Below are 27,026 nucleotides of genomic sequence, written 5' to 3'. Positions count from 1 at the left end.
TTTCGGCTGTTTTGAGTAGTTTTGATTGTTGAAGTTGGAATTGAGAAGGAAATAAGAAGAAATAAAACAATAGGAAAGTGTTGAAAAACAGAGCGCATTCACAAAAAAATATAATTGGGCACACAAAAAATGTGATAAGTTGCTTCTTTTCAAAGTTGTATTCTGGATACTGATGATTTAGGTTGAAGCTCTTGGCGAATCATGATTTCAGGAAAGTTGCATGTTTTTAGTTTCTTGGTCTTTCTTTTTGCTCAGAAGTTTTTGAGGAACTCGGCGGCGCAAATTCGGGCTCTCGCGTTGACGGCGAGCTTCAAATCGGACACTTCTTTGTCCACTTCTTCCATGAATTGGATGATGAAGTCCACTAGTTTGTTTTTGTACATGTCTGAAGAATATTTTAGGGACATTCTGATGACTCTAGCAACCTTCAGTATGGATATTGGTGATCAAGAAGGAAATAGTGTAACCAGGGACGGGTTTTCTTCTCATAATCGCGAATTTCTCTGCTCGCTGCATCAAAATTCTGCTGAATTTGTTCACTAAAGATCATATCATCCCTGATTCTATGTACATGTAATCTACCTAGGATTTCTTCTAGCTCATCTGCCTGCTTGATCATGATAGAAACGCGGATGGAATTGAAAGAAGATTCGATGAGGACTTTCTCTTTTTCATTTCGCGCTGTAAATGGATTTCAATTTGGTGTGGGGAAGTGAGTTGGAGCTTGTATAGCCACGAAATTATAAATATTATTAAATTTATACCGATAACAAGAGGAGTCAGCTCAATTTCTTTGCCGCTTGATATTTCAACTTCTGGCTTGTTGTATCGCTCAACGAGCTGAACGGAAAATGTCAAGAACTAGGTAAGAAGGTCGATGATAAGACCGCTTTTTTCTTCTATTGCTATCTCAGGTTTAAACTTTCAACTTAGGGGCCGAACTAAAATTTCGATTATCGTTCCAAAAGTTCGGATAAATCTTCGATGAACGCCCCTAAATTGTCCATTTTGGATGATCACGTATGATCAGTGTGTACGTGACCATCCGAAGTCGACAATTTAGGGACTATCCTCAAGGTTTGTCCAAATTTTTTGGGCAATTTGCTGATAATTAAGTTATCCTTATATTTTTCTTCTTCTAAGAAAATAGTACCTGAGAGTCGAAATTTTGAATGCACATAGAGGCAGTAAGACTCGATCGAACAGCTTTTAAATAAGGAGCGAGTGTGGCTGACATCTTCTAAAGCTGCTGGTTAAAACTCTTGATTCCGAAGAAAAAAAGGATTGTTGTTGTTTTGTGAAGGTCCGAAAAAAAGTAACTGTAACTGTTGAACAAAAAAAATACATGTAAGAATCCAGGGAATCGTGAGTTTTTTCGAGGAAAAATATATAAAAAAGGAGGGTGAATAAGAATATACGCAAATCCTAATTCTAAATGAACGATTCGAATTTCGAATAATAATAATTGAAGGAAGTTGGTTCTTTCTCATCAGTTTTCTTTGGATTCGGTCTTGTCGGGGATGAAAACGCCGGGCAGATCAGGCGGCGAGGAGTAAGGACACACTTCCGCTTCTTCAAAGCCGTTTCCGAAGTCGGGGGAGAGGCAAATTTCGAACGGGCTGAAAAGTGGTTTAAAACTGGGACTCTTCAAATAAGGCCTGATTCTGGGCGGAGAAACCTGTGTTAAAAACCCGAGTCAGGGTCTGAAAGACGCTCTGAACAATCCAGGTCATCTGTCAAACCCTGACTTAGGTTTCCTTGAGCCTTGAATTTGGTTGAGAATATTATCCCTTAAGGGGTTCAGAAATTTGTCACTATCTTTTCGTATGATTCCATGACTGTTATTTTTTTTACTATAAATGCCTTTAGAGTGCACGGAAAACTACAGAAAGATGGGAAGAAACTTCATTTTATGGCCCTTGATTTCAAAACTAACCGATAAGCAGTAGTAGCAGTGCCGGTGATGCCGCAGTTGACGAGCGATTTGGGATCAATGAGTTCTTCCTGGCTCGGTTTTCCGTTGTCCATTTTGAAGAGTCGCTGGCTGGACTTTTCTACGGCCAGCAAATTGTCGATTTGGTTCTTGATGACTTCCACGGTGTCGGATTCTTTTGCGTCCAAATAGATTGTCTTGTTCTTCCATCTTTGAAAAAAAGGATGAAAAAGTAGAAAAATGGCGGATTTGATGAGTACCTGACCATGAGAAAAACGATCGAGTTGGTTTCTTCCTTCACTTCGTCGGCCATTTTTTTGTATTTTTTTTATTCGTTGATTCTAGATTTTATTTCTTCTTTTTTTTCTTGATCCAGAGGGAAATTTGGCGAATCTCTGAATTCAGAAAAACGCGTCATTTTTTGAAAGGATGATTGAGCAGAGAACTGTTTTCTGGCACGAGATTAGAGAGTTACGTAACAGAGAGTACAGTCAGAATGTTCCAGGGAAGATAAACACTGGGGATAGTAACTACCAATATCGCTATATCAGTGGCTTCATTTTATATTTTTTTTTTTTGATAACTTCGATGTTGATGAATAAAATTTCAAAATAAAACAGCTTTTTATTAATTTTTATTTATTTTCATTTTCTCAAAGCAAAATCTCGTCGAATTTTCTCTGAGAATTACTAGCCGTACGTGAATTTTTCCTTCAATTGTTTCATTTTAGTAAATTTTCATTCTTCTTGGCGAATTCGGAATTTCTTGAGCTCGATTACTACTGCGTCTGTGAGTCAGCGCGGCGAGATCAATGAGCGTGACTCATACTTCATTTTTCCGCGGCGCTGATTGGCGAGCGCGACGCCAATCCAGCGTCAGGAATTTTTATCGGATAATTGTTTTTTCGTCGACTTGGATTTTGATAGTCAGAATTGGGCATTAATTAGTAAAAGAGAATAAAGAAAACATAAAATGGATTCAAATAAAGAAGCAGCAGAAGAATGTTTGCGGAGGTAAAAAATTCTATTTCTGAATAAAAATTGATAAAAATTCCAAGAGCGAGGAGCTGCATCGCAAGTGGAGATAAGGACAAAGCGATAAGAATGATAGAGAAATCGATAAGACTTTACGAAACGGATCAAGCAAAGAATTTGCTCGAAAAAGCGAAGAATATGACTGTAAGTAACAAAACGAAATACAACAGCAATAAAAACAATGTCTAAACGAAAGAACCATTCGATTATCTTTCGGTTATTCAATGAAAATTTCGTCATTTTGAGCTTTTCATAAGGCGACGTGGCTTTATTTTATCGTCGCTATTTTTTGACTTTTTTTGACGAAAATAGAGACTTTTTAAATCATGGTATCATTCTTTCCACATTTTCCTCTTCCCAAATTTGCTTTCAGAACGAGCCATCATCCTCTTCCGTGCCTTCCACAACTCGTCAACGAAAATCGGCCGCATCCGCCACCCAAGAACCCGTGCAAAAGAACTACACTCCCGAACAAGTCTCTCAAGTCAACAAGATTCTTTCCGCCAGAAAAGATTACTACAAAGTCCTCGGAGTTGAGAAGACCGCGAGCGATAGCGACATCAAAAAAGCATACAGAAAACTGGCTTTGAAAATGCATCCGGATAAAAATCAGGCGCCAAGAGCAGATGAAGCTTTCAAAGGTGAGCGCTAAAAAAGACCATTCTTCTGTTTTTCTTAGCCCTTCAGAAATCAAGAAAGAACCCATGTTTATTGATCAATAGTTCAGAATCTGATTTTGTTATTTTCAGTAATCGGCGCGGCTTACAACACACTTTCCGACGGGGACAAACGAGCCGCCTTCGATCGATACGGTGCCGACGGCGCGACGCAATCACGTGGCGGTGGTGGTCACGGAGGCCATCACTTTCACTTCGACGAGGATCACATCAACCCCGATGAAATCTTTAACATGTTCTTTGGCGGCGGATTTCCCTGTAAGAAGCCCTTTCATCCACTTTTCTAACCTACTTTTTCAGCTCAAAGAATGCGCAGAACGCACCATTTCCGCCACAATTTCAACCATCATCAGCAACGAAGACATCACCAACAACGACAGTATGAACAAGAAGTAAGTCAAAAAGTCAGCTCAAGCGAGCCACCTAAAAATTCTAGCGGCGGGAAACTAGAAGAAGGGAGGAAGAAGAGGTAGTTCTTTCTTTCGATAACTAGAGTGTTAAAAATTCTAAAAACATGAGTTGGTTTCTCTTTCTTCACGAAGGTCTACTGATAACGAATTCATTCTCCGTGTCCTTTGATCCAATCAGGCTTCGCATGGATGCATTCGTTATCCAGAGAGCCCTTTGTAGCCGTTTTTATTATGCTAACGTATTTTTAGTACACTGGGAGCGCTGGAGTCTGGCTTCAATTTATGCCGCTTTTGGTCCTCATCGCTCTTTCCTTATTTTCAAATTTGATGACGCCCGACCCGACGTTTTCTCTTCACAAGTCTGTGTAAGTCTCCACCTTCTGTTCTCCCTTTCTGATTGTGTTCAGAAACCGGGGTTATGTGATCAAGCACGCGCTTCCAAAAGAAGATCCTCCTATTTATTACTGGACCAAATCGGACTTTGTTTCTTCGTATCCAGCGAACTCGAAGGCGAGGAAAGATGTGGAACGACAAGTGCGACATGATTTTGTGGAGAATTTGAGGATGAATTGTTATCAAGAAACGCTAAATGGTAAGCCATTGAATTCCACAACTTCCCGAACCTTTCCTCTTCAGCCGAGCAAAAATTACGCCGCGCGCAAATCTACCGCGACCAGAATCTGATCAAACAGGCGCAGAACATGCCCAGGCCGAGTTGTGACCGGCTCCATGGGATGGTCGGGTCGTGATGAGTCATTATCATCCCTTTTTAACTAAAATAGGCGATATTTTTTTCTCTTCGTTTAGTTCCGTTTTCGTCCACTTTCATGTTGTAAATACATGTAAAAGGTCCTAATTTGGGATTTCGCTAAAACTATTTCTAATTCATAATTTTCTATCTTCAACCGTCTTTTTTTCGTCAAATCCCAACGTTTCCTGTATATAGAAATTTGAAGCTTGTTTACCCTCTTTTCTGTTCTATTTTGATAATTCTCTTTTATGGCCGTTTTATTCAACAAGAGCCCAGTTGGATTTATTCCTATCTTCGACTGTAAAACTATTTCTATTCAAATGTATAACGAAATTCTCGTAAATCGTGAAATCTCATGTTTTCAACCCTTTTTTCGAAGATTTGATTCGTTGACTAAAAATGCCACCACGAGAGGAAGAAGCCACAATGGACGAATCTATGGTCGAGGAGACTGAAGGAATCAGCTACGAAGGTAAAAAAGGCTTGATCGTAAGAATGATTACAGGGGGTTTCTAGAGCAACTCGGCTTGATGAACGACATCGCCAAGCCTGTTGCTTCGAAAAAGCTTTGCAAGCGCATCTTCAAGTGTTCGAAGAAAGCATCAAAGGACAAGACATGCCTTAGAAGAGGCGTCAAGGTAGAGCACTTCTTAACCCGTTTCAACAGGTTAATTCGGTTTTAGGATGTGATCAAGTACGTGAAGAAAGGCGAGAAGGGTTTCGCCGTCCTTGCTGGAGACACCTTCCCAATCGATGTTTACTGGTAAAGCAGCAATACGACAACGTTTGTTTGAACAACTTTTTTAGCCATTTGCCTTGCATCTTTGAGGACAACGACATTCCATACGTTTTCGTTCCTTCGAAGCACGATCTCGGAGCTGCCATCGGCTCCAAACGCCCCACCTGCGTCTTGCTCGTCAAGCCCGGCGAGGAGTACATGAGCGACTTTGGCAAGGCCATCAAGGTAACTTGCCCAGTCATAACAGCCCCTCATTCGTTTTTCAGGACATCCAGAAGCTCCCAACCGCCTGTTCTGTTTAAATCGTCGGAATGTCGACCCGCTCGAATGTTAGAAAGAAAAACTGCTCCCTACGTAATCTCCAGATCTGCTACAGTAATGTTACAGTACTCCACTGAACTGTTCCTGACTTTTGAACTCTGATTGAATATAAAAATCTGTTGAGATTGAAAATTGTGTCTGATTCTTTTATAATTTTTGCGTCTTCAGAAAAAAAAAATAGAAAATGAGTTGGGAGATACAGTTTCGCAAGACAGAAGCTCAGCTCGACATAAAACTCGCTTCTTTTCTCAACCCACAGAGTTTCGCGAACGTAGACCATCTCGAGAACGACATAAATCGACTGCTAGACGAACTAACCGAAATAATCGACGGAGCAGAGCAAAAAATATCATCCTCGCCTTCATGTAAGTCTTCCTTGATTTCCAAAATTTCTAAGGAGTGCCTTCTAGTCGCGCTGCAGCACAAAGTTTCACGCCACAGAGACGTCTTATCCGACTACTACTCGCAATTCAAGAGGGCAAAGGAGAAATCAAGAGCATCGAAGAATAGGGTTGATTTACTCGGATCAGTCAGAAATGATATCGAAGCCTATCGCAACAAGTCGTTTTCGAACGAACAAGTTTTGAATAAAGAAAATGATAAATTGAAAAGGAAAGGGTTTAAAATTGTTGATTTGATTTGTTGAAGTCGATTTTAAAAACTCTGAAAACAGCAGCCACAATTTAGCCGATCAGGCAATCAAGATCGCTATGGACACGCAAGAGTCGCTCCGTTTCCAGCGCAGTTTGTACAAGGGCATCAACAAACGTTTCCTCGAGCTGGGCCAAAAGTTCCCGATGCTGAACAGTCTCATAGGGCGAATTCAAATCCGCAAGAGACGCGACTCCTTGATCATGGGCGTCGTCATAGGCTTTTGTATTATTCTTATTTTATTTTATTCCGGCTGGATCTGATTTTTTTGTTTTTGACAGTTCAGTTTTTATCGTGCAATACTGCTTTACACACATGAATATATTCAACATTTCAAATGTCGCCTTTTTCCAAAGTCAAAAAAGAATGAACTTTAGAATGTTTTTTTGATTATTTCTCAGTTGCATAAAATACCAGTTCTGTCCCTGTCGCGCGCTATCAGTATTTGCTAGCATAAGTTCGCTTGTCGATAACCCAAAAATCGCACATGGATGTATGCAGACACCGTCATTGATGTCGCGATAAGCTCGAAAAAGACACACAGGTCGCGGGGCTGCTTGCGTCGCACTCGCAGGATTGTGAACGCTCAAACTCCAGAGGAAGGGCGCAGGTGCGTCTCTTGCTCTATTTCTAGCGCTCAAAGTGAGATTCAGGCTCTTCTTCTGCTCAAAATGGGTCATTTGCGGGGTGATACTCGCCTCCCTGCTCGTCATTAACCTCTTCAACGTGCCAACCGCTTCAAAGAACTCGCAAACACTTCACTTTTTTCTTCACTGCATCTTTCTCTTTCAAATTTATTCACACTGGAAACAAGTTCGAAGACTTCAACCTCTTTTCAATGACGGGTAAGTTCAAAATCAAGTTCGATTTTTGGGATAATAAGGTGCGCTATTGATCTAGAAATCGTGGGTTTTGATTGGCTGTAGATCGAAATATTCGTTTTTGATTGGCTCAATAGCTGGGTCTATGTCTTTGGCACAATACGGCCCCCAGACATAAGGGCTAGAAATATGGGAGAAAAGAGCTATTTGAAACAATCAATTTCTCTAAAAAAATAATTCTAGCGTCTGGTTCGACAACCCGCCGCGAGGTTGGGACTTCTGCAGCATTTGTCACACGCATCGGCCGCCACGCAGCCACCACTGTCCCCTTTGTGACGCTTGCATTCTCAAGGTGGGTAGCTATCGATTACGCCCTTCTTCTTATTTTGAACACTAGCGCAATCATCATTGTCACTTCACCGGGGTCTGCATTGGCCTGGGAAATCAGCGCAACTTCGTCTTCTTTTTATTCTGGATCATATTAGCCTGCTGCTATGGGCTACTTCTATGCGCCCCGCTTTTATCCAAGGCTAGTTACTCATCCACAAAAATACATTTACAAAATACATCCATCCATCAATCAATGCGCATTTTCTTCAAGCTCAGGTGCTTTTACATCAATTTTTTGAAGAAAAAAAAACAAGAAAACAGATAGTCAAAAAAGAGATACTTTTCCAACTCAAAGAAATCCTTGGATAAGTCATTTTCAAATGCAATTAGGAATCATTTAATAACGAAATAAGCTCTCAAAATCAATAAATTACCGCTAATAAACCCACTAATACGAGATTTTTACAGATTTTTGATCGATATTTTCATTAAAAGGTCTGATAAAACGGTATTTATCGAGTTTTCTATGAATTAAGAATTAACATGAGTAACAAAAGCAGCACTACATGCCGCTAGAATTGTCCTGGCGCGTGTTATTTGGTTATTTCTTGCCGCCCTTCTACATTTTCATGCCTCTCTTTGGCTATTCAACTTGGTCTGGGAGCTTTGTGATGGTCACTGTGGCGGCTCAGCTTGCTTCGCTTCTATTTGCTTCAGGAATTGGTTCAGCAAAGATTTCTTTCTAGAGCCCCTCGTATTTATCGTTGATTTCCAACTTGATCTTTAAAAATTTGCGAAAAGAGAGATAAGTTTAGCACCAATTTGAAGCGCTTTTTCAACACCAACTTCGACTAATTCTCAACAATCAAACTGACTACGACCATCGGAAGAAAAACTTTAGCTACTCGAAGGGCAGCGCGTTTAATTTACGGCTCATCTTCGGTCCTTATCCAATTCTAGCATTTCTCAGTGTTTTCATCCCTCGGCTCAATGTGCGCTCGAGGGAGAGAGACTGTATTTATGGTCGACCGCAGTACACAAAAATTATGTAGACTTTAAACTTTTCTTCAACCCTTTTTTCTTCTAACAGCGATTGAGCAGTACTGAATAGTATGAATATTATTTATTTGATAAAAACAAAAACAAATATAGTTGTACAAATCAAATACAGTAGTTTTGCAAATTACAGTATTATCAGTCTCTAGAATGAGTGTACGCAAGAAGTTAGTGATTGTCGGAGACGGATGCTCCGGAAAGACATGTCTTCTCATGGTTTTCTCGCAAGATCAGTTCCCAAAGTGTAAGTCGAGTTATACAGTTAATAAATGGGACTGGGAGTACTTATCGGGAGTACTTAGAGGGTCCCTTGGGTTTGGGTAAGTAGAGATCAAGATAATCGACTCTTTTAGCCTACGTGCCCACTGTCTTTGAAAACTACATCGCCGACGTCATCGATGTCCACTCTGGCAAACACGTCGAGCTTGGACTTTGGGATACAGCTGGCCAGGAAGATTACGACCGTCTTCGCCCTCTGTCCTACCCAGATACTGATGTCATTCTAATTTGCTACGACATGTCCAACCCAGACTCTTTTGACAACATCCGAGGTACGCTTCTTCTTCCTCTTTTTGGCAGTAGTAGACATTTCCAGCTACTAGAACATGATTTTGCTAGATAATCAAAGCCAGTAAAGTCCGCTCAGTCTTGCTAATCATTGTGTAGAAAAGTGGTATCCAGAAGTGAAGCACTTCTGCCCAAATGTCCCGATTATTCTTGTCGGTCTCAAAAAAGACCTCCGGTAATTCCTAAATCACTCACTTCCAGGGTTAGCAATAGAACGAGTTTCTCAAAAACAACTCATTTTGTTGCTAGCCCTAGTCACTCACATGCATGCTCATCTCATTTAACACACCAATCTCTTCTTTATCACCGCTTTTATCACTTCCTCTTCGGCAGAAAAGCAAAGAATAACGCTAGATCTTTCAGTCAGAAGAACGAGTCCGGCTGCGTCTCGTACATTTCTGGAGAGCGCTTGAGCCAGGACATCGGCGCGGCTGGATTTGCCGAGTGTTCCGCTTTGACAAACGATGGCGTAGAGCGTAAGTGAAAAGAAACAATATTGACATATTCTGCTTTATGACGCCCTTGCGGAGACGCTGAAATTTGTCAATTTTTGAGAGTAATTTTTATGTTCAATGATAAAATGAGATCAGAAGTCTTTATTTAACAATCAGCTTCTAAAATCCGTACGTATATTTCTATTATAAATTGATCAAGAGGGCAAAAATCTTTTACTTATAAATGGCATTTATGGCCACTAATATTTGCCTATATTTTTCCTATATGGGGTTTTTTAGCAAATCAAACGCGATTATGTTTAATATCATCGAATCAGAAGGGAAAGAAGTCGAAAATTTGGATTTTTTTACTTCAAATCTTCTGGGAAAATGTATAATCTAGCTGCTTTTTTATCATTATTTGAAGATCACACCCTTATCAGATTTGTCCTTTTTCGTGTCTTGATCCGCGATTTAGCCCTGTTTGCCTTGTACAAAGAGGTTATCGGTGTTATTGTTTATTTAGGGGTTTTCCAAATGGCAACCACCTCGGCTTTGATGGGCAAGAAAGGCATGAAGAAGAAGTCCCGCTGCGTCTGCCTCTAGAAAAAAGAAGAAACACAAGAAAACAGGAAAATTTAAAATGCAAGGAGAAGAGTGCCTGTTACAGTAGTTACAAATTTTTAGTTCAAACTAACTGCCCATTTATACTTCCAAAACGTTCCAGTTATGATAAAGTATTGTACGGACCAAACAAAAATGCTAGAATGTTTGCTTTTCAGAAATTTTCTTGATGGGATGGGTGAGTCGTTCGAGAATGGCCAGATTATACACAAGTACAAGGTCCTGGGAAAAGCAGGAGAAGGAACCTTTTCAGAGGTCCTAAAAGTAAGTTTTCAGCCAATAAGAAGTCTGTATTCTTTCCAAAAGCCAATCAAGAAAAGAGCTCCAATTAACCGGCTGATTTAGGCGGTACACTGTCACACCAACAAACATGTAGCAATCAAGCGGATGAAACAAAAGTTTCACTCCGTCCAGCAGGTTAACAGTCTGCGCGAAGTCCAAGCGCTGCGACGCCTCAACCCGCATAATCACATTATTGCGTTAAAAGGTACTAGCCTCAATTTCATCCCCCCATCAATCGTTTTATAGAGATTATATTCGATCGAAGGGCAGGAACATTGAGCCTGGTTTGTGAACTATGCGAGCAGAATTTGTACGAAATGATTCGGGGTCGCTCAAGGCCGCTCAGCGAGAAAGTCGTTTCCTACCTCACTTTTCAGCTTTTAACTGCGCTGGATCACATGCACCGAGCGGGGATTTTTCACAGGTAAATCAACCGAGGTCATTCGCCCCCCATCGACCTTTTGACCTCGTAAACACACCTTGTTTTCAGGGATATCAAGCCAGAAAACGTCCTCGTTTCCGACAACCATCTGAAACTCGGCGATTTCGGATCGTGTCGATCAGTCCATTCCAAACAGCCTCTGACAGAATACATCTCGACCCGCTGGTACAGACCGCCGGAATGCTTACTGACGGAAGGAGTGTAAGTACTTTGTGGGAAATCCACTCCGGTTCTGACAAGTTGCTTTAGTTACGGCTGGAAGATGGATATTTGGGCGGCTGGATGCGTCATGTACGAAGTTGCCACTCTCAGACCCTTGTTTCCTGGAGCTAATGAATTGGATCAGATTCATAGAATTCATACGATTCTTGGCTCCCCTCCTGAAAGACTTTTGAACAAGTTTTACAAGTGCAGGAATCGCCAGATCCCCTGGGAATTCCCGATCGTAAGTTTATCCTTGTCTTCCTCCTCTTATTTTTCTCTAGAAAGATGGAATCGGAATCGAGCGAGGGCTGAGCAATGTCATGTCCCGTCATGGCATTTCGCTCTTGAAAAAGCTGATCAAATACGATCCAGACGAGAGAATTTCTGCCCGGCAGGCGCTTCGTTCAGAGTGGTGTCAGCTCGTTCAACGCGGCTCCCAGAACATCGGTGAGTCATGAACATCCCTTGAAAGAATCATAGAAGAATACCTTTTAGGAAACCGAGAAGGATCGAAAGACTCCGGTGTTGACTTTGAAAGCCATTCGGTCGCTTCCAACTACGAGAATCAAAAAAAGAAACCAAAGACCCTTGTTAACCGCTCGCTAGCTACACACCCGAATAACCCAAAAGAACCGAATTTTCCGAAGTTCCCCCGGTTCAAGCCGCGCCAGAACCCGGTAAAGCCGGCGCAGAAAAAGGTAAACGAGCTTTACTCCTTGTTGATTTCAATTTTCCTCAAATTTTAAGATGACGACGCAGAAGCTCCCCGCAATCAACCATCAATCGAAGCAGTCCAAAATGATGAAGATTCCGCCATTCACGCTCAATGGCAAAAGCCACCCGCAGCAGCTTCCCAAGCTCGAAGTGAGCAAGAAACCGAAGCCCTCACCCGCTCCTCTTCCGAAAGAAAAGTCAAATTTATCTGACAAGGATAAGAAACTAAAGACTCAGAATAAGAATAATAATTCGGCGAAAAAGCGTAAAAAGAACTAGAAACTGATTTCTTTGCGTTTTTTCTATTCATTCATTTCTGTATAACTTCCTTCATTCATTTCCGAATCCGTCAGTCTCCGAAGCAAAATAGAGAGTCTCCCCAAAATAACGCCATAAAAAGAATATGTCGCCAGTTGAACTGACCTCCAAACCGAAACCAAAAAAAACATACCATGCTTACTTGTGTGCCATTTCTCTGCCTCATTTTCACTTATTTATCTATTCATAAAACCTTTATTTTTCTACATGCGTTTTTACTTGCCTCAGTTTTTCTCGCAGGAACAAAAATTTGAAAAGGGAAGAGCCAAGGGGAGATTTTGGAATTAGTTGTTGAAAAGTTTCTAGATGATTTTGAAAATAAGAGTTTTTCTCTGCCGTTTCTAACAGACGCTGTTTTCATTTTATTCGTTAAAAGAGAATCATTAGTTTCATGGTTGACTTAGGAGCAAACCTCATGATGCTTTTACGGTACGTTTTTAATGGGGGAGAGCGTAAAACCCATGTCGCCACCCTATCTTAGAGTGCTGATGAAAAATGCTCTCGGTTGGTTTTATTTTTGAGTCAGTACGAGAGTCGGGGCGCGCAAAGTCTTAGACTTTAGGGCATGAAATAATCAAATATTTGAAACTTGCGAGAAAGCTGTTATGATAGCCCTTTATCAGAGAGTAATCGATTCCGTATTCAGCCGCCTCCGCCAGAGTGATATGCAAGCTGCGGGGGAAACGACGGGCGGCACGCGTCGTCGGGTTAAAGTCTACCAGCTGAACGACGATCGCCAGTGGGACGACCGAGGCACTGGTCACGTGACAGCGCAGACGGGTCCAGATGATGTCGTCTCGCTACTTGTTCGCTCAGAGGTTGACAACAGCATCTTGCTCGACAGCGAAATCAGACAGGATACAAACTACTCAAAAGTGAGTCCAAAGGGTCCGATATCCCTTCTATTCACAAATTCTAGCAACAAGAAACGCTCATTGTCTGGAGTGAGGATCAAAACGACCTGGCTCTGTCCTTCCAAGAGCGACAGGGATGCGAGGAAATTTGGGAACGCATCTGCCAATGCCAGGGGCGCGATCCAGACCAAACTGATCCGCTGCAATCGTCAGATGAGGAGCCAGAAGATGACTTGGAACTGCCCTCGCCGGAAGTCAGAAATATAGAGCAAATCAGGTAAATTGAAATCAACGAAGACTAATGTTTGCTAAACTGCGATTCTCTAGAGACAGCATTCAAAATCACTGTCGAATGCAACGCCGAGAGAAACTCGCAGCTGCGATCAAGGGCCAGAACTACATTCCAAAGCTCTTGGAGGTCTTCCACTCTGTTGAGGATTTGGAAGACGCAAACAGTCTCCGTGTCTTGTACGAAATATTCAAATCTATCTGGCTGCTCAATCAAGCAGATCTATACGAGATCATGTTTAAGCCAGAATACATTTTTGTAAGTACACTCTTTGTTACATAAGTAGAGGAATGCGAAAGGCTTGAATTTGTGTTTTTTCAACGCATTTTTACTCATCAGATCGAAAATAAAAAAGATTCGAAAATTCTTCTTTGGACTCAAGCTTCTTTTGGGTTGTTTCAGAATCTGATATTCTTTCGTAAAAGAGCAATTTTGCGCAATAATTTCTACATAGAGATTATCTTAATTTGCGCTGATAATAAAATTAGGATGTGGTGGGGGTGATGGAATACAACCCGACGAGAAAAGACGAATTAAAACACCGAGATTACCTGAAGAACATTTGCTCTTTTCAAAACGTGCTCAACGTTGACGAAGTCATCGCAGAAAGAATCACAGAACTCTACAGGATGCAAGTAAGAAAGAGAAGGAAATCAGTATTGATTTCAGCGCATGCACTAATGCGGAAAAACATAAAGCTATATATACTGTCGAGACGAGCCAGCTAATAACGGCTTTCAGTACGTTCAAGAGTCAGTTCTCCCCGCGCCAAGCATGTTCGAAGCAGACAACCTTGCCAGTCTGGCAAGCTACATCTTCTTCCAAAAGGTACCTCATTCCCCTCTCCTTCCTCTTCCATCCCCACTTTCAGGTCGACCTGCTGAAAATGATCCTAAAAGATCCAACACTCATCGATTCCTGCGTCAAAGATCTGAAAGATGAAAAAACCAGCCCAAAACGACAAGTCGAGCTCTGTCGATTCCTCAAAGGTAGACTTCTCAATCCCTCCCTCCGATTAGATTCAACCTAATTCTTAGAATTTTTTATCTACGCTCAACATCTGCAGGCGCCAGAAAAGGATGATTTTATAAACACGCTGATCAGAAATGGGATTCTCTCTGCGATAGAGGTCTTGCTCGACTCTAAGTATGCCAAAGTGAGGACTTTGGGGGCAGATCTCATCTGCCAAATTGTCGAGGTTCACAATTGTGCGTCGCAGATCAGAGAGCACATTCTCAAAACTCGATATAACAACGTAAGTAGCAATTCCAACGCGGGCTTTTCTATTACCCCCTCCTAAAAACCGCTCTAGGACTACCCCAACCCTCGCAATCTGATGTCACTCCTGCTGTGCGTGGCGCTAAACGATCCCGACTCCGAGTCCGCCATGGCCTTTAATATGATGTACTCAATCAAGGCGATTTTGGATCCGGAAAACATGATTCGCAACGCGACGGAAAAGCCCGACTTCCTCGGCTTTTTCTACAAAGAATGCGTCGGCCGCCTCACTCACTACATTAGCTCTGTTGCGACGCCGACCAAGATGATCAGAGACGACTATCACACAGCCTCAACGTAAGAGAAACTTTTTACTTTCTCAAAAAATTGATTTCTACATTTAGCTGCGTCATCATCATGGAATTGCTAATGATGATGGTTGAGAACCACACTTATCATATAAAAAATCACCTGTTGCACCGAGACACGCTAAAACGAGCAATGATGCTTATCCAATCGCGTCACACATTCCTCTCGCTCTCCGCGCTCAGACTTCTTCGCAAAATCATCGGAAAAGGAGACGACACTTACAACAAACTCGTCGTCAGGGTAAGTCTCGCCCTCTTTGTTCCAGAGTTCGAAATTTTTGCGGCTCCCGGGCAAGGGGGCGGCGGGCGGGCGGGCACGGGCAGAATATTTGAGATTCCCGGGGGCAAAAACGGTCACGGGCACAAAAACGAATTTTCCCGCGAGCCAAGCGGGCACGGGCACTATAACAAATTTTCCCGCGGGCAGATACGGGCACGGGCATGAATGAGAAGATTCCCGCGGGCGTAAACGGGCACGGGCGGTTTGCCCGCGTTCCCGCACGAAATATTCCCGAGGGCAGCCCGGGGGAACATTTTTTTCTACTGCTAAGACGCGATTTTTTTAAGGTTGGGCAAGTTATTTCACCCACTTCTTGATTTTAAACCCTGGAACACCATACATATTTGGAATCAGCAGGAAATTTTAAGAACTTTGACCGTTTTAGTTTCCGAAATTTCCACTTCCGGTCCGATTCTAGAGCCGGAAGTTGACGAAATTTTTGAGTTTGGCCAACTTGGGGAAACGGCGACTTGGACAAACGGCGATGTGAATTAATTTATATTGATTGATCATATAACTTTTATTGTCTTCTTCACAGTCAATCCCGGCTTCACTTATTTCAATCCCGGCTTCAAAAACTTCGATCCTAGCTTTTCAGACGTCAATCTTGGTGGCTCAAACTTGAATCCTGCCATCTCCAGCGTCAATCCCGGCTTCTTCAATGCTGATCCGGGCGTCACTTACTTCAATCCAAGCTTCTCAAACGTCACTCCCGGCTTCTCAGTTGTCAATCATCGCTTCTCGAATGTCGATCATGGCTTCTTCAAGATAAAATTGGCGTTGAAAAAGCCGAGATGGAGGTGGATGAAGCCGGGATCGACGTTGGAGAAGTCGGGATCGACGATGGAGAAATCGGGATTGACGTCGAAGAACCCGAGATGGACATTGGAGAAGCCATATTTGAAGTCGGTGAAGCGAGAATTGGCGATGGAGAAGCCATAATTGATATAGTGTCGATGATATTGGAGAAGACATGATTGATGTTGGTGAAGCCAGGATTGGCGTTGAAGAAGCCAGGATTGACATTAAAAAAGCCAAATAATGTCTAATGATCAATTAATATAAACTTTTTTCAAGATCTCCGTTTCTCGGCGATTTGGGCAAACGGCGACTTGGGCAAACGGAGACCACTCCGATTTCTGATCGAAACAATTCTGCATTTTGCAGAACTATTCTGCATGCACAATGTGCATTGTACATCGTCCATGAGTTTATTTTTGCATATAGTCTATATGATATAGACTAGGATCGACAAGTCCCACCCGACACCCGATCGAAAACCGACGTTTTTGTCGGGTTTTTGTTGGATTCTGCCTACCCTACAAAAACCCGACGTTGAAATTTTGGCGACCCTAGAAAATCGGGTTTTTGTAGGGTCATTTATCGGGTTTTTGTGGGGTATTTTTGTCGGGTTTCTCTTCGTATCTAATCATCAATTTCTTTAAAGAGAGCACCAAAACTTCTGTTAGCCAAAAATTATGTCCATTTTCGCCGATTTTGATTTAATTTATTTGATTTAACTTCAGTGTTGTGAAAACCCGACGAGAACCCGACAAAGACCCGATAAAAACCCAAAAAATACCCGACAAAAACCCGAAAAAAATCCTACAAAAACCCGATAAAAAACCCGACAAAAACCCGACGAAAACCCGACAAAAACCCGATCTGAAAAATCAGAGTTCAAGAAAATCCGATGAAAACCCGATCCGGATTTCGGGGGCATTTGTCGATCCTAGCATATAGACGTGCTTTTTTAAGGTTAACGAAGTTTTCCAGCCCACTTCCGCCTTATAGACCCCCGAACACCATACTTTTTTAGAATCAGCAGAAAATTTCAAAAACGTTGATGGTTTAAAATTCTAGAGAACTCCACTTCCGGTCGATTCTAGAGCCGGAAGTTGACGAAATTTAGTTAAAATGGTAGAGTGTGACCTATCAAATTGATGCTCAGAAGATTTCGAGTCATCCTAAAATCAATATTTCTGAAGAAACAGTCCCAAACCTGGTCAAACCGAAAATTATTACCGTTAAAATAATGTAAAAAAGGTATAAAGTGATGATTTTTTTTTCACTTTTTTCCGGTTTATTTAACCGCGGTTGGTCTTGATTCTTGGTCTAAAATGATAGGAAATCGTCTGAGCATCAGTTTGATAGGTCACACTTCACCATAACACCTAAATTACGTCAACTTCCGGCTCTAGAACCGACCGGAAGTGGAGTTTTCTAGAATTTTGAACCGTTAAAGTTCTTAAAATTTTCTGTTGATTTGTAAAGGTATAATGTTCGGGGGTCTATAAGGCGGAAATGGGCTGGAAAACTTCGTTTACCTGAAAAAAAGCACGTCATAACAGTTCTGTATGCAGATTAGTTTTCAATATACACCCTCAAGTATTTGGTGTCTATTTCCGCGCTATTTAAATAGTTTAAACACTTTTTCATAAGGTGCATTGAATCTGCCCGTGCCCGTTTAAGCTCGCGGGAATCTTGCCCGTGCCCGAATTTGCCCGCGGGAATATTTTTTATTGTGACCGTGCCCGCTCGGCCCGCGGGAAAATTCGTTTTTTTGCCCGTGACCGCTTTTGCCCTCGGGAATCTTCACTTTCTTGCCCGTGCCCGTATCTTCCCCCGGGCAAACGCGGGATTTCGAACTCTGCTTTGTTCTCTTCCTTGATTTCACCGCTTTAGAACGACTTGCTGACTCCAGTTGTGGACGCTTTATTCAACAACGGCAGCAGATACAACCTCCTCAACTCTTCGATACTCGAACTATTCAAGTACGTCCACGACGAAAACGTCAAAACCCTCCTCGAACACACGCACGAGACCTTTGGCGAGCGCCTAAAAACAATAAAATACACAGACATCTTCGAAAAAATCCAGACAAAGGTCCAACAAGACGGCGATGAACAGGTAATTCTGCCTTCCATCTAAATGTTGTGAGAATAACTACTCTACTTTCAGCAAAATCAGAGATCTTGGAGCGCTCGTTTCCGGCCACATCCCTCGCCAAGTAGTAATAATTCGGTAAGTTTAAAAAAAGGGATCATTCCTTGTTAAAAAAATAGTTGGTCAGTTTGAAACATGAATTTTTATTAAAAATATTCGAATAGATATGCAGAAAATTAAGATTTAAACAAGTGACTTGAGCAAATCACTAACTACCATCGAGGTCTTCCTCGATGGTCTCTGACCTCGACTCCTCTGAGGTCCCAATCGACTCTTAGTTTAATATTTTTCGCGAACATTTGATTGTGGATCGTCTCTATCTTTCGACAAATTCCATTCAATTGTCTTTCGAGTTTCTTGTTGCAAATCGTAGGTTTCTCCGCGAAGAAATCTGTCAAATCTGCTAGAATTTCCATCTCATCGTTTCTTCTTCTTTTTTCTACTTTCGGCTTGTATAATCTTTTCATCCGATCATGCAGCAACCATTTCGCGAAAATCAATCGGTCTCGCCGCATATAACTCCTCCAAATCCCTTCAAAATTGAGTCTACCTTCAAAAGTAGGAAGCTTTCAAACTTTCATTTTTTTCAGTTATAACTTATAAGAACTTACGTTTTTCCATATCGCAACATGTCTGGAAAACTAAAACCAGTTTTGATGAATGTAAATTTAAACTGAAAACTTACCCTGAAAACTACCACGGATCAAAAGTACAAGAATATTAGAGTGGATCAGATAAATCTCAGAGATGAGCGCTAAAAAGTGAAAATTAAGTAATTTATAGTTTAAATTTTAAACTAAAGTTACTTACTCAGAATATACAAGATACCACAACCTGCATATGGCCAATTCTTTTGGAAGTTTTCGGGATTCATAAGGCACGTTTTAGCATGAAGTAGGACTTTGAAGCCCATTCGCCACTCTTCAGTTTTCCAATTTGTAACGGTCGTTACAATAAATAGGGTACTGGCGAGAGCTCTTAATATCTCAAATAAATACCGCATTCTCGTTGTCTTTTGAAGTCGGACATCAAAACCTGCTCTCTACATTCCCGTTCTAGAGAAATTACCATGATTATGCAAAGATTTGATTTGCAAAGATTGCGTTTTTGAAATAACTTCACTAAAAGAGCTTTCAGCGCGCCGAAACAAACTGGTTCGAAATCGACGACGACGATAAACCCGACAAGCTCGGCAAAGCGCTGGTCGACTACCAAGACTCGGACTCTGATGGCGAAACGGATCCAGACAAAACACCGGTGCCAGGCGAGAGTGCGAGCACGTCGAAAGAAGGCGAAGGCGGCGAGGCGGAACGGGAAGAGGCGAACAACGCGCAGAATGAAGAAGAAATGTCGATAGACGGCGCCAAAGATACACAAAGTGCAGAGAGCAAGCAGGAGGAACAGGGGGATGAAGCTAAAGCCGAGAAAGAGGATCTAACGAAGAATGAAACAGAGAAAAGTGAAGACGTACTAAAAGTCGGCGACAAACGAGACTCCGAATCGTCGGAAAACCCTGACTGTAAGTTCAAAAAACGCGTTTTGAAATGAATTTTTAATTATTAAATTTTCAGCCTCGCAACCAAAGCGAGCCAGACTGGAAGAAGAAGCAGCTGACGCTCCTGCGGCCAAAGTGGAAGAAGCGCAAGCCAGCCCAAACTCGGAAATCGAGAAAAGCCTAGTTGAGACCCTAGACAATTCGCTGCCCGAGCAAAAGAGCACAACTCAGGAAACACCAACCGAGGCGGGAGACGCCGTCTCTTGCTGACTTTAGAAATATTTTTATCATGCCCTGCCACAGATTCCCAAGTTATCAACAACAAAAAAAAACACCAAATGTCATGTATTTTCTCATCTTCTACAATAGTCAAAAATCCACTTCAAAAGAACCACCCTGAATCGACAACTAAAAAAAAAGTTCAACAACAAACCACAACCTGTACTGTGTACTACTCAACTTCCTCCTCCTTTACAAGCAATTACAGTAACAGTATTTCTGAGCTAGTTTTTCTTGTACCAAGAACTTCTGAAAGAAATAAAAACTTGCCTGTATTACATGTATCAATAAAAAATCGTCCAAAAAACGTAGGCGCTCCTAGTTCTTTCTGATTGGCTCTCAGAGCCACATAGAAAGATATCGGAAGACATCACTTTCTTTATCGAAATCATTTCCACTGGTACACACCAATTTTCGGAAACGTCTTTTTCTTTCATTCTTTCTCCGATTTTTCTGCAACTTACTAAATTTTTTCTTTGCTACCGTACATGACTGCCGGCTCAATATTCAAAATAAACATGGCTTCGAAAAAATATCGGAAGATTTGAGCTTCTCTTTCAGACAATTCGAAGAGAAAAGAGTTCGAGCTTCTTTCATAAATGTCGCTCAAGAAGAAGCGCTCGCGCTCGTCATCAAGCTCTTCTACTAGCGCTGGCAGCTCTGTACATTCCAGGTCGTCCAGTTTGTCGACGGATGATTTGACAGATACTATTTCTTCAGGTTGGATATTGACCAGACCGGAGGACATGTATTCAAATATGTCTCCGCTAGCGTTTAAAAAGTGACACCTTGTATCAAAGTACTCGATTTTGAGTCAATGAATTAACTCTAATGAATCATTGAGTCATCATCAGAATCTTTTCAGAAAGCGACATCGACAAGGACGTTCTGGAGCTCGAGAAAGAGCGCGACCGGCTGAAGAAAAAACTCAAAAAGCTCGACAAAAAAGAATCAAAGAAAAAATCAGAGAAAAAGTCGAAGAAAAAGTCGCGCTCGTTGTCGCGAAGAAGAAGCCGCGAAAAAGCCGCAAAGTCGAAGAAGCGCTCCCGCCGCTCCTATTCCTCCTCTTCTTCTTCGTCCTCATCCTCGTCCAAAACCAGAGCCTCAAGTAGCGAGAGCGAAGAGGAGAGAAGTCGCAAATCAAAATCTCGCAAGTCGCGGAACTCGTCACGTAGACAGCGCTCGACGTCGCGTAGACGCCGCTCTAGATCGCCGAAATCGGACAATCGCAAAAGAGACTCTTCTCGAAGTTATTATAGGAATTCTGTTAAATACTGATACTCATATTTGTTCATTCTATTTTTAAATTTGATACGGGAGTGTTTCATCATCGAATTCAAGGGTCTACTACAGTAGCAAATGCTTTTGAATCAGTGGGAGGTTTCTTCTTGAATTCAAGAGTCAAGCCTTTTCCCTTGTTTCGAATGGTTTCAGTGCAACACTTTTCCTCGAGCTATAAACGGGAAAAGGGGTTCGCTGATAAAAGCAATAAGTGCTGCACTAGCTATTTTATTCTGGGAAAAAGAGAAAAACTCGCAATGCTGAGAGACCGCCCTGCTGATTGAGAAACTTCCTCCCTTCTTTTCGAGTTCACATGAAATCCGCTTCTATGATACTTTTTCCTTATGCCACTTTTGTTCATCTCGCAATCTTTTTCATCAAACCTTTCGACCGTAGAAAAAATGTCACCCATCATCGCCTGATGCCCCAAATACCAACTTTATCTTTTTGTAGTACTCTTTCTTGTCTATTTTCTCGTGTAAAAATTTTACTGTATAAATGTCGATGCAGAGTCTGTAAGACGCTTACTACGACTGTACCTGTCGTACGACTCGTACCTGTAACAGAAAACAATTCCACAATAATTGTTACTCAACAAAAAAAAAATAGCTCGCTCGATAGGCTGAAATTTCACGACATTCATTTCAGAAAACATTTGAAGAATTAGAGTAATCATGGCTGAAGATACACCTCCAGCGGGTGGAGAACAAACACCAGTTAGAAGGAGTAGCCGGATAAAGGAACGGGTGAATCATGATTCATGAACGAATTCTCATTAAAATTTCATAACCGTTGATCATATTTGACTTTCGCCGATGATGAATAACCCGATGAAAAGCGACTCCAAGAACGCGCCAGACAGAGCGGCCAAAGGGGACCTGACCAAAATCAGAACACGAGAAATGCGAATTCTCGAACTCCGCGCTCCCGTTCGATCCGATCTCAACAGAATAATGCAAACTCTGCACTCCCAACTCGACGACGACGCAATCGTCCTCCAACTGCGGGTGTCGTCGGGCGACGCACAAGGCGGGACAGATCGGAGACTGATCAGAGTCCAGCGCCAGCTTCGTCTCCGACTCCGAATGAAAGTGAATCAAGGCCAAGTACGAGGGCCTTTTTCGACAACTTGATGTCGAATCGTCGAAGACGAAGAACTCGAAGACGAGTCAGGTACTGAACAGTGAACATCTTGTTTCATCCTTCATTAAAATTGTTAAGAGTCCAACGATCGCCATCTTCCGACAGCTTGGGTCCAATCGTCACCGACGACATGGATCTAGAAACACGGCGGCGAGTACGCGCGCGCCGCGTGGCCAGCTTCCATCAGCGCCTCCGCCAACAACGAAGACAGCGGGTAGTCCCAAGAGCTGCGCCACTTCGACTTCCTCTTGGGACAGAAGCGGCCAGAGAGGAGAGACGCCACGAAATGGTGATTGAAGAAGCGCGAGCACAGATTGCCAGTGCTGATCGACTACTGGCACGAAGAGAGGTGGTCGAACGACGAGAGCGGCGATGGCAGCAACAACTGGAACGAGCTGATCAGCTGGTCAGAGATGCAGAGAGCGGAAATGTCGACTTATCAGGAGCGATTGGGCTTCCAGCAGACCTGGTTGCTGAAGAACAGCGTCGGCAAATCAACGACTACGTCAACCGTGCTCAAATTATCAGAAGCACTGTTGAGCGAGAGCGGCGAAACGCAACGCCGACTCTTTTTATTTCCTCGGACGAAGAAGAGGCAATAGATACGGATTTCCGAAGGCTGGAGCGACAAGTGTCTGAGATCACCACAGGTAATCTTCTTTTAAAGTAGACCTTCTTTATATTTCGTTTTTTAGCTATTGACATTTCGAGCGATTCAAGCGATAGCGGCTCTGATGTCCCAGACCCTTGGGAAAATCTGGCGGCACATGTCCGTGGAGCGGAGACAGCAACGAATGCCGTGCGAGACGTTGTTGTGCGCGTTGAGCGAATGAGGTTGCTTTTTAGCCTGCTTGATATTTAAAAGTTTTCTTTATCTCAGCTTTAGCAACAACGCCGCGCAGAATCGAGGAAATCAAGGAGGAGAGGCGCAACAACCTCGGCAGTCATTGATTCCAAGACGAAGCAATCGAATTCGACGAGGTCAAGAGCAGCCTTCCCAAAATGATCACAATCAAGTTAATTCTGCAGGAGTAACTCCTCCTCGCCCGCCAGGGGCCCGTAGACACAGGATATTTGCAAATTTCCCTGATTTCGGGGACTTTGACTATCGCCCAGGAAGAGAGACTCCTCAGCAGCCAAGCGTCGAGCGAGTTCGGGAAATAATGAATGAGTCTGATCGCGATCGTGGTCAGACTCGTGGAGAAAGCTTTCTGGAACGATTGAGCGCGATTCGCAGGGAGCACCCCTTCCGCCCAACAGCAAGAATCAGCACCGCCTCACGATCCCAGCGATATGATCCTTGGAGAAGTCTTGCTCGAGCCAATCGGCCACCGACTGCAAGACGAAGAATCCAGGCTGCGCGAGAAGAAACACAAGCTCGTGATAATAGGCAGCTTCCAGGACATGCATATCTTGACGCGATGAGTGGCCTCAGAGAGAGAATTGGCCCGACATCGCTCCCGAGCTACAACGCCTGGCTTGACGGAAAGGGTCTAAGACTTGTTATTTATAACTCGTTCAATAGTCTATCCTTCGCATTTTCTAATAAGCGTGTTAAATGAGTTACTGTCTGGACCTTTATAAAAAGCCCATCGCACACCTCCCCAGCAACTTGAACGACGGCGTCAACCAGCTGCCAACGCAGCAGATATTGAAGATTTTCTTCAACCGCAAAACCCTGAGAACCGAGAGGACCGATTCGTAGATGATTCAGGAGGATTAGTGAATGTGCGTCAGTTGCAATTCTGGTCCGACTTGGTGCAGTTTGACTTGCTCAACATTGGAAATCATCATGCAGGGTAAGTGCGGAATGGTGAAATCAAGGACGAAAACGTCTTTTAGGCTCACAAAGTCGCAAGTCGAGCGACTTCCTCGACGAAAATTTCGACAGACACGATCTACCATGCACGAGAGCTGCCACATCTGCCTGAATGACTTTGAAAATGGCCAAGAGGTGAACACATAGTTCAGACCCTGGAGACAAAAGAAAAATAGCTCCTATGATTTTTTATTCTATTCCTATATTTATTTTTAATGAGAATACTCTTTTTAAAGCTCTACCGTCTTACGACTTGTAAGCACGATTTCCACACCGCTTGTCTTCAACCTTGGGTAGAGAAGCATAAAACATGCCCAGGTAGGACTTCTTACGTCTCCCCTCTTTTCTAAAGAAATTCTCAGTTTGCCGCCAAGACATCGTCGTTTCCGGCGCCAGTGGACGCCCCCAAGTGCGGCAAATCATCCCAAATGAGCCCATTTTTCTCTGAATTTGAATTTTGAACATTCTCGTTTATCACCACCTAATAGATACAGACTCACGTTTTCCCTGCCCCAGTTATCATTCTTTTTTATTCACGCTGCCACTCACTCTGATAAAAATGCTGCTTTCAGTCTGAGTCCATATTTTTTAAACTCTAATTTTTCATCATCGTTGTCCTCAAATCATGGACGCTCACTAATATTGTTTCAAAGACGAGAAGACGAGATACAAATGCATCTCATAATAACGCATTTTCTACCGACCAATCAGTGCCCAGGATGGAAAAATTCGTTATCGAGAGATGCATTTGTAGAAGATGCAATTTAATTATTATTGAAAAAGTGAAATGAGCCCTCTTCTTCAGTTTTTAAAAACGCCTGTAAATAGGTTAAACTCACAGATCTCTCTCTCTTTCTCTTCTTTTTTCCTTGTTTTATAGAAAAGACTACTCAATACTTAATATTGTATTTATATCACCCACGGAAAAAGCGTAACCTCAGCATAATAAATTTCAGATTAAGCTAGTCCTAGCTACGTTGGGATTCTTGAGCCCAGGTATGGAATGACTCTTGAGTCTTCATCGATCCAGAAAAACTTAAATACGATTCACTTTTCTTCTGAAAATGAGGGTAATCAATCCAAACAAAAAGACCGCTTTTCTGACAGCGTATTTTTAGCTCTAATTCCAAATCGTACGTCAAGGAGAATGCCGCAGCAGGAGCGGATCAAACATAATTACGTTCCTCCATGTTGCTCTTTTTATAGCCAATTTTTTACGTGAACTGAAGAAAAAGAGTATTTTTTATTATTTTATGGAGGAAATTGTTTTTAAATCCAGCGAAAAGTCGGCTTTCAAAGTGGAATTGAAGAGCATCAGCTGGATATGGGAAATTGCTTTGAGAGTTGTTCTTGGAGGGGTGATTTTTTACTTCTCGGAAATACGCATTCCATTTCAGAGGCAAATTGAAGGTAAGCTCACGCTATATTTAACCCCGAACTTCATTTTCTAAGTCACTGAGTGGCACAACTACAACTATCCACACAAAGACTCATCGTCGATTCCATTCTCCGGGGTGGTCCTCTTCGTCATTTTAGGGCCAACCATTTTAGTCACGCTCGTCGTGCTATTCAACCTTTGCCGCACAGATCATGCCAGTCGAAGATGGCGAAAAAAGTACGCGAGAAATAAAGATAATAAAAACACAAGCAATTGGATTTCTCGTGTTTTCGTTGAATACATGATTGCGCTTTTGGCAGCGAGTATGTCCTACATTCTAGTGCAACTAATTACAGACATCATCAAGGAAAGCTTTTCAGAATTATTGCCATAATTTCAGGATAGCAAATTGTAAAGCTCTATCAGACTGAATACGGAAGACCAAGGCCCGACTTCCTGTCAAGATGTTATTCAACCAGAACTGATCTTGACTCTTGGTACACTCTTCCAAGCAGACGTCTCAACAACTCTATTCCTGGTCAAAACATGATTTACATTGAAGATGTGCCTCCTCTCGTCGACCACGAGAAAGATTGCGTGGTGAATGGATTGACTAACGACGAAAACTTGGAGCTGATTCAGAAGGGAGGGCGAAAATCATTCCCCTCTGGACATACCTCGATGGCTTTCGCGGGCTCTACTTTTTGGTAAGCGAGAGTTCTCTCTTCTTAATCTCTATTTCGGTCCTTAGCGCGTTGTACTCTTTCTACTGGCTGCGGCGCTGGAGTTCATCCCTGAAGCTATCATACGGAGAAGAGTCTATTCCTTTCCCAGGCTCCTCGGTCGGCAGCGCGTTTCTCTTCTGTTTCTTCCTCCCTGGAATCTACGTCGGCGTCAGTAGAACTCAAGACTACAGGCATCACGGGAGCGACGTCATCGTCGGTGGCCTCATCGGCATCTTCATCACCACAGTTGTCTTCTTGCAATATTACTCATTCCAGCCGCGAAAAACACGTAAAACTTTTCCAAACAGCTTAACAGTAAACTCTATCAACTCGGCGAGTTCAAACCTCTAACTCAATCCCTATCTAATAAATTTCGTCCCTTCCAACTCTATCAAGCCTCTACCTAGAAAAAAATTCGCAAGTTTGCAAGTCACTCTTCTATTCTTCCTTTATTCATCAATTTCTGTATATTTGTGCGTTCATTTTCTAGCCCTCTACCTCTGATTCCTCTGATCCAAAACTTTCAAAGTTGACAATAATAAGTATTATTTAATATTATTAATATTTTAAATAACTATTATTCTCGCAGAATATAATTTTATCCAATCAATTCAAAAAACGAATAAAAATGTAAATAACACCT

The 27,026-nt window shown here is 42.3% G+C and overlaps 11 protein-coding genes across 12 annotated transcripts; 9 read left to right on the top strand and 2 right to left on the bottom strand.

Moving 5' to 3' along the window:
* Positions 1-7: 7 nt before the first annotated feature.
* On the bottom strand, positions 8-1,273 carry LOC145704658 (actin-related protein 2/3 complex subunit 4-like). Its single transcript, XM_081782132.1, has 5 exons — positions 1,154-1,273; positions 765-840; positions 583-681; positions 426-539; positions 8-385 (listed from the first exon to the last, which is right to left on the bottom strand). Exons 1-5 carry the CDS (start codon positions 1,235-1,237, stop codon positions 252-254), a joined length of 507 nt encoding a protein of 168 aa, XP_081638258.1. The 5' UTR covers positions 1,238-1,273; the 3' UTR covers positions 8-251.
* Positions 1,267-2,361, bottom strand: LOC145704667 (elongin-B-like). Its single transcript, XM_081782141.1, has 3 exons — positions 2,194-2,361; positions 1,937-2,143; positions 1,267-1,619 (listed from the first exon to the last, which is right to left on the bottom strand). The coding sequence occupies exons 1-3, from the start codon at positions 2,244-2,246 to the stop codon at positions 1,490-1,492; spliced, it is 390 nt and encodes a 129-aa protein (XP_081638267.1). The 5' UTR covers positions 2,247-2,361; the 3' UTR covers positions 1,267-1,489.
* A 428-nt stretch (positions 2,362-2,789) lies between these two features.
* Positions 2,790-5,148, top strand: LOC145704637 (dnaJ homolog subfamily B member 12-like). The gene is made up of 8 exons (XM_081782105.1): positions 2,790-2,946; positions 2,991-3,111; positions 3,341-3,608; positions 3,717-3,902; positions 3,945-4,036; positions 4,304-4,419; positions 4,462-4,646; positions 4,691-5,148. The coding sequence occupies exons 1-8, from the start codon at positions 2,906-2,908 to the stop codon at positions 4,801-4,803; spliced, it is 1,122 nt and encodes a 373-aa protein (XP_081638231.1). The 5' UTR covers positions 2,790-2,905; the 3' UTR covers positions 4,804-5,148.
* Positions 5,149-5,155: 7 nt separating this feature from the next.
* Positions 5,156-5,951, top strand: LOC145704662 (H/ACA ribonucleoprotein complex subunit 2-like protein). Its single transcript, XM_081782136.1, has 5 exons — positions 5,156-5,277; positions 5,322-5,443; positions 5,489-5,568; positions 5,613-5,769; positions 5,811-5,951. The coding sequence occupies exons 1-5, from the start codon at positions 5,205-5,207 to the stop codon at positions 5,844-5,846; spliced, it is 468 nt and encodes a 155-aa protein (XP_081638262.1). The 5' UTR covers positions 5,156-5,204; the 3' UTR covers positions 5,847-5,951.
* Positions 5,952-5,960: 9 nt separating this feature from the next.
* Positions 5,961-6,883, top strand: LOC145704674 (Golgi SNAP receptor complex member 1-like). The gene is made up of 3 exons (XM_081782149.1): positions 5,961-6,230; positions 6,276-6,483; positions 6,539-6,883. Exons 1-3 carry the CDS (start codon positions 6,050-6,052, stop codon positions 6,777-6,779), a joined length of 630 nt encoding a protein of 209 aa, XP_081638275.1. The 5' UTR covers positions 5,961-6,049; the 3' UTR covers positions 6,780-6,883.
* On the top strand, positions 6,878-8,413 carry LOC145701524 (uncharacterized). The gene is made up of 5 exons (XM_081778741.1): positions 6,878-7,126; positions 7,170-7,361; positions 7,581-7,689; positions 7,735-7,866; positions 8,228-8,413. Exons 1-5 carry the CDS (start codon positions 7,008-7,010, stop codon positions 8,411-8,413), a joined length of 738 nt encoding a protein of 245 aa, XP_081634867.1. The 5' UTR covers positions 6,878-7,007.
* An 86-nt stretch (positions 8,414-8,499) lies between these two features.
* Positions 8,500-9,469, top strand: LOC145704668 (rho-related GTP-binding protein RhoC-like). Its single transcript, XM_081782143.1, has 3 exons — positions 8,500-8,967; positions 9,077-9,274; positions 9,390-9,469. Exons 1-3 carry the CDS (start codon positions 8,874-8,876, stop codon positions 9,467-9,469), a joined length of 372 nt encoding a protein of 123 aa, XP_081638269.1. The 5' UTR covers positions 8,500-8,873.
* Positions 9,470-10,325: 856 nt separating this feature from the next.
* LOC145704628 (MAPK/MAK/MRK overlapping kinase-like) lies at positions 10,326-12,536 on the top strand. The gene is made up of 8 exons (XM_081782096.1): positions 10,326-10,612; positions 10,694-10,835; positions 10,877-11,054; positions 11,121-11,273; positions 11,322-11,517; positions 11,558-11,723; positions 11,772-11,974; positions 12,024-12,536. The coding sequence occupies exons 1-8, from the start codon at positions 10,454-10,456 to the stop codon at positions 12,267-12,269; spliced, it is 1,443 nt and encodes a 480-aa protein (XP_081638222.1). The 5' UTR covers positions 10,326-10,453; the 3' UTR covers positions 12,270-12,536.
* A 128-nt stretch (positions 12,537-12,664) lies between these two features.
* LOC145704621 (serine/threonine-protein phosphatase 4 regulatory subunit 3A-like) lies at positions 12,665-20,572 on the top strand. The gene is made up of 14 exons (XM_081782085.1): positions 12,665-12,737; positions 12,955-13,183; positions 13,228-13,439; positions 13,490-13,709; positions 13,940-14,086; positions 14,193-14,279; positions 14,323-14,440; positions 14,489-14,706; positions 14,764-15,026; positions 15,074-15,278; positions 18,003-18,227; positions 18,279-18,341; positions 19,401-19,782; positions 19,835-20,572. The coding sequence occupies exons 1-14, from the start codon at positions 12,700-12,702 to the stop codon at positions 20,026-20,028; spliced, it is 2,601 nt and encodes an 866-aa protein (XP_081638211.1). The 5' UTR covers positions 12,665-12,699; the 3' UTR covers positions 20,029-20,572.
* Positions 20,573-22,158: 1,586 nt separating this feature from the next.
* LOC145704629 (uncharacterized) lies at positions 22,159-25,197 on the top strand. Of its 2 annotated transcripts, none has more exons than XM_081782098.1 (7): positions 22,159-22,491; positions 22,540-23,111; positions 23,157-23,295; positions 23,348-24,260; positions 24,304-24,415; positions 24,517-24,598; positions 24,643-25,197. In XM_081782098.1, exons 1-4 carry the CDS (start codon positions 22,451-22,453, stop codon positions 24,021-24,023), a joined length of 1,428 nt encoding a protein of 475 aa, XP_081638224.1. In that variant the 5' UTR covers positions 22,159-22,450; the 3' UTR covers positions 24,024-24,260; positions 24,304-24,415; positions 24,517-24,598; positions 24,643-25,197. The 2 variants fall into 2 exon arrangements, with proteins under 2 accessions (XP_081638224.1, XP_081638223.1); XM_081782097.1 differs by having other exon boundaries at positions 23,342-24,260.
* Positions 25,198-25,560: 363 nt separating this feature from the next.
* Positions 25,561-27,007, top strand: LOC145704659 (uncharacterized). The gene is made up of 3 exons (XM_081782133.1): positions 25,561-25,690; positions 25,733-26,365; positions 26,410-27,007. Exons 2-3 carry the CDS (start codon positions 26,205-26,207, stop codon positions 26,732-26,734), a joined length of 486 nt encoding a protein of 161 aa, XP_081638259.1. The 5' UTR covers positions 25,561-25,690; positions 25,733-26,204; the 3' UTR covers positions 26,735-27,007.
* Positions 27,008-27,026: the final 19 nt, after the last annotated feature.

Source organism: Oikopleura dioica, chromosome PAR (genome assembly GCF_907165135.1).
Source record: "Oikopleura dioica chromosome PAR, OKI2018_I68_1.0, whole genome shotgun sequence".
Classification (NCBI taxonomy): domain Eukaryota; kingdom Metazoa; phylum Chordata; class Appendicularia; order Copelata; family Oikopleuridae; genus Oikopleura; species Oikopleura dioica.
This window is presented reverse-complemented; position numbering and strand designations above follow the sequence as displayed.

What these genes read in the sequence shown, in the direction of transcription:
- LOC145704637 (XM_081782105.1), top strand. Translation starts at nt 2,906, where the DNA reads ATGGATTCAAATAAAGAAGCAGCAGAAGAATGTTTGCGGAG. An exon ending in AACGACAGTATGAACAAGAA is followed by an intron (nt 4,037 to 4,303) that starts GTAAGTCAAAAA and finishes ACGTATTTTTAG; the next exon opens with TACACTGGGAGCGCTGGAGT. An exon ending in TTTTCTCTTCACAAGTCTGT is followed by an intron (nt 4,420 to 4,461) that starts GTAAGTCTCCAC and finishes GATTGTGTTCAG; the next exon opens with AAACCGGGGTTATGTGATCA.
- LOC145704621 (XM_081782085.1), top strand. Translation starts at nt 12,700, where the DNA reads ATGGTTGACTTAGGAGCAAACCTCATGATGCTTTTACG. An exon ending in AGGATACAAACTACTCAAAA is followed by an intron (nt 13,184 to 13,227) that starts GTGAGTCCAAAG and finishes CACAAATTCTAG; the next exon opens with CAACAAGAAACGCTCATTGT. An exon ending in CGCCAAGTAGTAATAATTCG is followed by an intron (nt 18,342 to 19,400) that starts GTAAGTTTAAAA and finishes AAGAGCTTTCAG; the next exon opens with CGCGCCGAAACAAACTGGTT.
- LOC145704668 (XM_081782143.1), top strand. Translation starts at nt 8,874, where the DNA reads ATGAGTGTACGCAAGAAGTTAGTGATTGTCGGAGACGGATGCTCCGGA. An exon ending in GCAAGATCAGTTCCCAAAGT is followed by an intron (nt 8,968 to 9,076) that starts GTAAGTCGAGTT and finishes CGACTCTTTTAG; the next exon opens with CCTACGTGCCCACTGTCTTT. An exon ending in CTCTTTTGACAACATCCGAG is followed by an intron (nt 9,275 to 9,389) that starts GTACGCTTCTTC and finishes ATCATTGTGTAG; the next exon opens with AAAAGTGGTATCCAGAAGTG.
- LOC145704629 (XM_081782097.1), top strand. Translation starts at nt 22,451, where the DNA reads ATGTCGAATCGTCGAAGACGAAGAACTCGAAGACGAGTCAG. An exon ending in AGAACTCGAAGACGAGTCAG is followed by an intron (nt 22,492 to 22,539) that starts GTACTGAACAGT and finishes AAAATTGTTAAG; the next exon opens with AGTCCAACGATCGCCATCTT. An exon ending in GTGCGCGTTGAGCGAATGAG is followed by an intron (nt 23,296 to 23,341) that starts GTTGCTTTTTAG and finishes TCTTTATCTCAG; the next exon opens with CTTTAGCAACAACGCCGCGC.
- LOC145704658 (XM_081782132.1), bottom strand. Translation starts at nt 1,237, where the DNA reads ATGTCAGCCACACTCGCTCCTTATTTAAAAGCTGTTCGATCGAGTCTT. An exon ending in GCTGACTCCTCTTGTTATCG is followed by an intron (nt 682 to 764) that starts GTATAAATTTAA and finishes ATCCATTTACAG; the next exon opens with CGCGAAATGAAAAAGAGAAA. An exon ending in TGAGCTAGAAGAAATCCTAG is followed by an intron (nt 540 to 582) that starts GTAGATTACATG and finishes TATGATCTTTAG; the next exon opens with TGAACAAATTCAGCAGAATT.
- LOC145704662 (XM_081782136.1), top strand. Translation starts at nt 5,205, where the DNA reads ATGCCACCACGAGAGGAAGAAGCCACAATGGACGAATCTATGGTCGAG. An exon ending in TGAAGGAATCAGCTACGAAG is followed by an intron (nt 5,278 to 5,321) that starts GTAAAAAAGGCT and finishes GGGGGTTTCTAG; the next exon opens with AGCAACTCGGCTTGATGAAC. An exon ending in ACTTTGGCAAGGCCATCAAG is followed by an intron (nt 5,770 to 5,810) that starts GTAACTTGCCCA and finishes TTCGTTTTTCAG; the next exon opens with GACATCCAGAAGCTCCCAAC.
- LOC145704674 (XM_081782149.1), top strand. Translation starts at nt 6,050, where the DNA reads ATGAGTTGGGAGATACAGTTTCGCAAGACAGAAGCTCAGCTCGACATA. An exon ending in AATATCATCCTCGCCTTCAT is followed by an intron (nt 6,231 to 6,275) that starts GTAAGTCTTCCT and finishes AGTGCCTTCTAG; the next exon opens with TCGCGCTGCAGCACAAAGTT. An exon ending in GATAAATTGAAAAGGAAAGG is followed by an intron (nt 6,484 to 6,538) that starts GTTTAAAATTGT and finishes CTCTGAAAACAG; the next exon opens with CAGCCACAATTTAGCCGATC.
- LOC145701524 (XM_081778741.1), top strand. Translation starts at nt 7,008, where the DNA reads ATGTATGCAGACACCGTCATTGATGTCGCGATAAGCTCGAAAAAGACA. An exon ending in ACTCCAGAGGAAGGGCGCAG is followed by an intron (nt 7,127 to 7,169) that starts GTGCGTCTCTTG and finishes AGTGAGATTCAG; the next exon opens with GCTCTTCTTCTGCTCAAAAT. An exon ending in GTGACGCTTGCATTCTCAAG is followed by an intron (nt 7,690 to 7,734) that starts GTGGGTAGCTAT and finishes TTTGAACACTAG; the next exon opens with CGCAATCATCATTGTCACTT.
- LOC145704667 (XM_081782141.1), bottom strand. Translation starts at nt 2,246, where the DNA reads ATGGCCGACGAAGTGAAGGAAGAAACCAACTCGATCGTTTTTCTCATG. An exon ending in ATCGTTTTTCTCATGGTCAG is followed by an intron (nt 2,144 to 2,193) that starts GTACTCATCAAA and finishes TTTTTTTCAAAG; the next exon opens with ATGGAAGAACAAGACAATCT. An exon ending in ACTGCTACTACTGCTTATCG is followed by an intron (nt 1,620 to 1,936) that starts GTTAGTTTTGAA and finishes ACCACTTTTCAG; the next exon opens with CCCGTTCGAAATTTGCCTCT.
- LOC145704659 (XM_081782133.1), top strand. Translation starts at nt 26,205, where the DNA reads ATGATTTACATTGAAGATGTGCCTCCTCTCGTCGACCACGAGAAAGAT. An exon ending in TTCGCGGGCTCTACTTTTTG is followed by an intron (nt 26,366 to 26,409) that starts GTAAGCGAGAGT and finishes TTCGGTCCTTAG; the next exon opens with CGCGTTGTACTCTTTCTACT.
- LOC145704628 (XM_081782096.1), top strand. Translation starts at nt 10,454, where the DNA reads ATGATAAAGTATTGTACGGACCAAACAAAAATGCTAGAATGTTTGCTT. An exon ending in TCCCCTGGGAATTCCCGATC is followed by an intron (nt 11,518 to 11,557) that starts GTAAGTTTATCC and finishes ATTTTTCTCTAG; the next exon opens with AAAGATGGAATCGGAATCGA. An exon ending in ACGCGGCTCCCAGAACATCG is followed by an intron (nt 11,724 to 11,771) that starts GTGAGTCATGAA and finishes AATACCTTTTAG; the next exon opens with GAAACCGAGAAGGATCGAAA.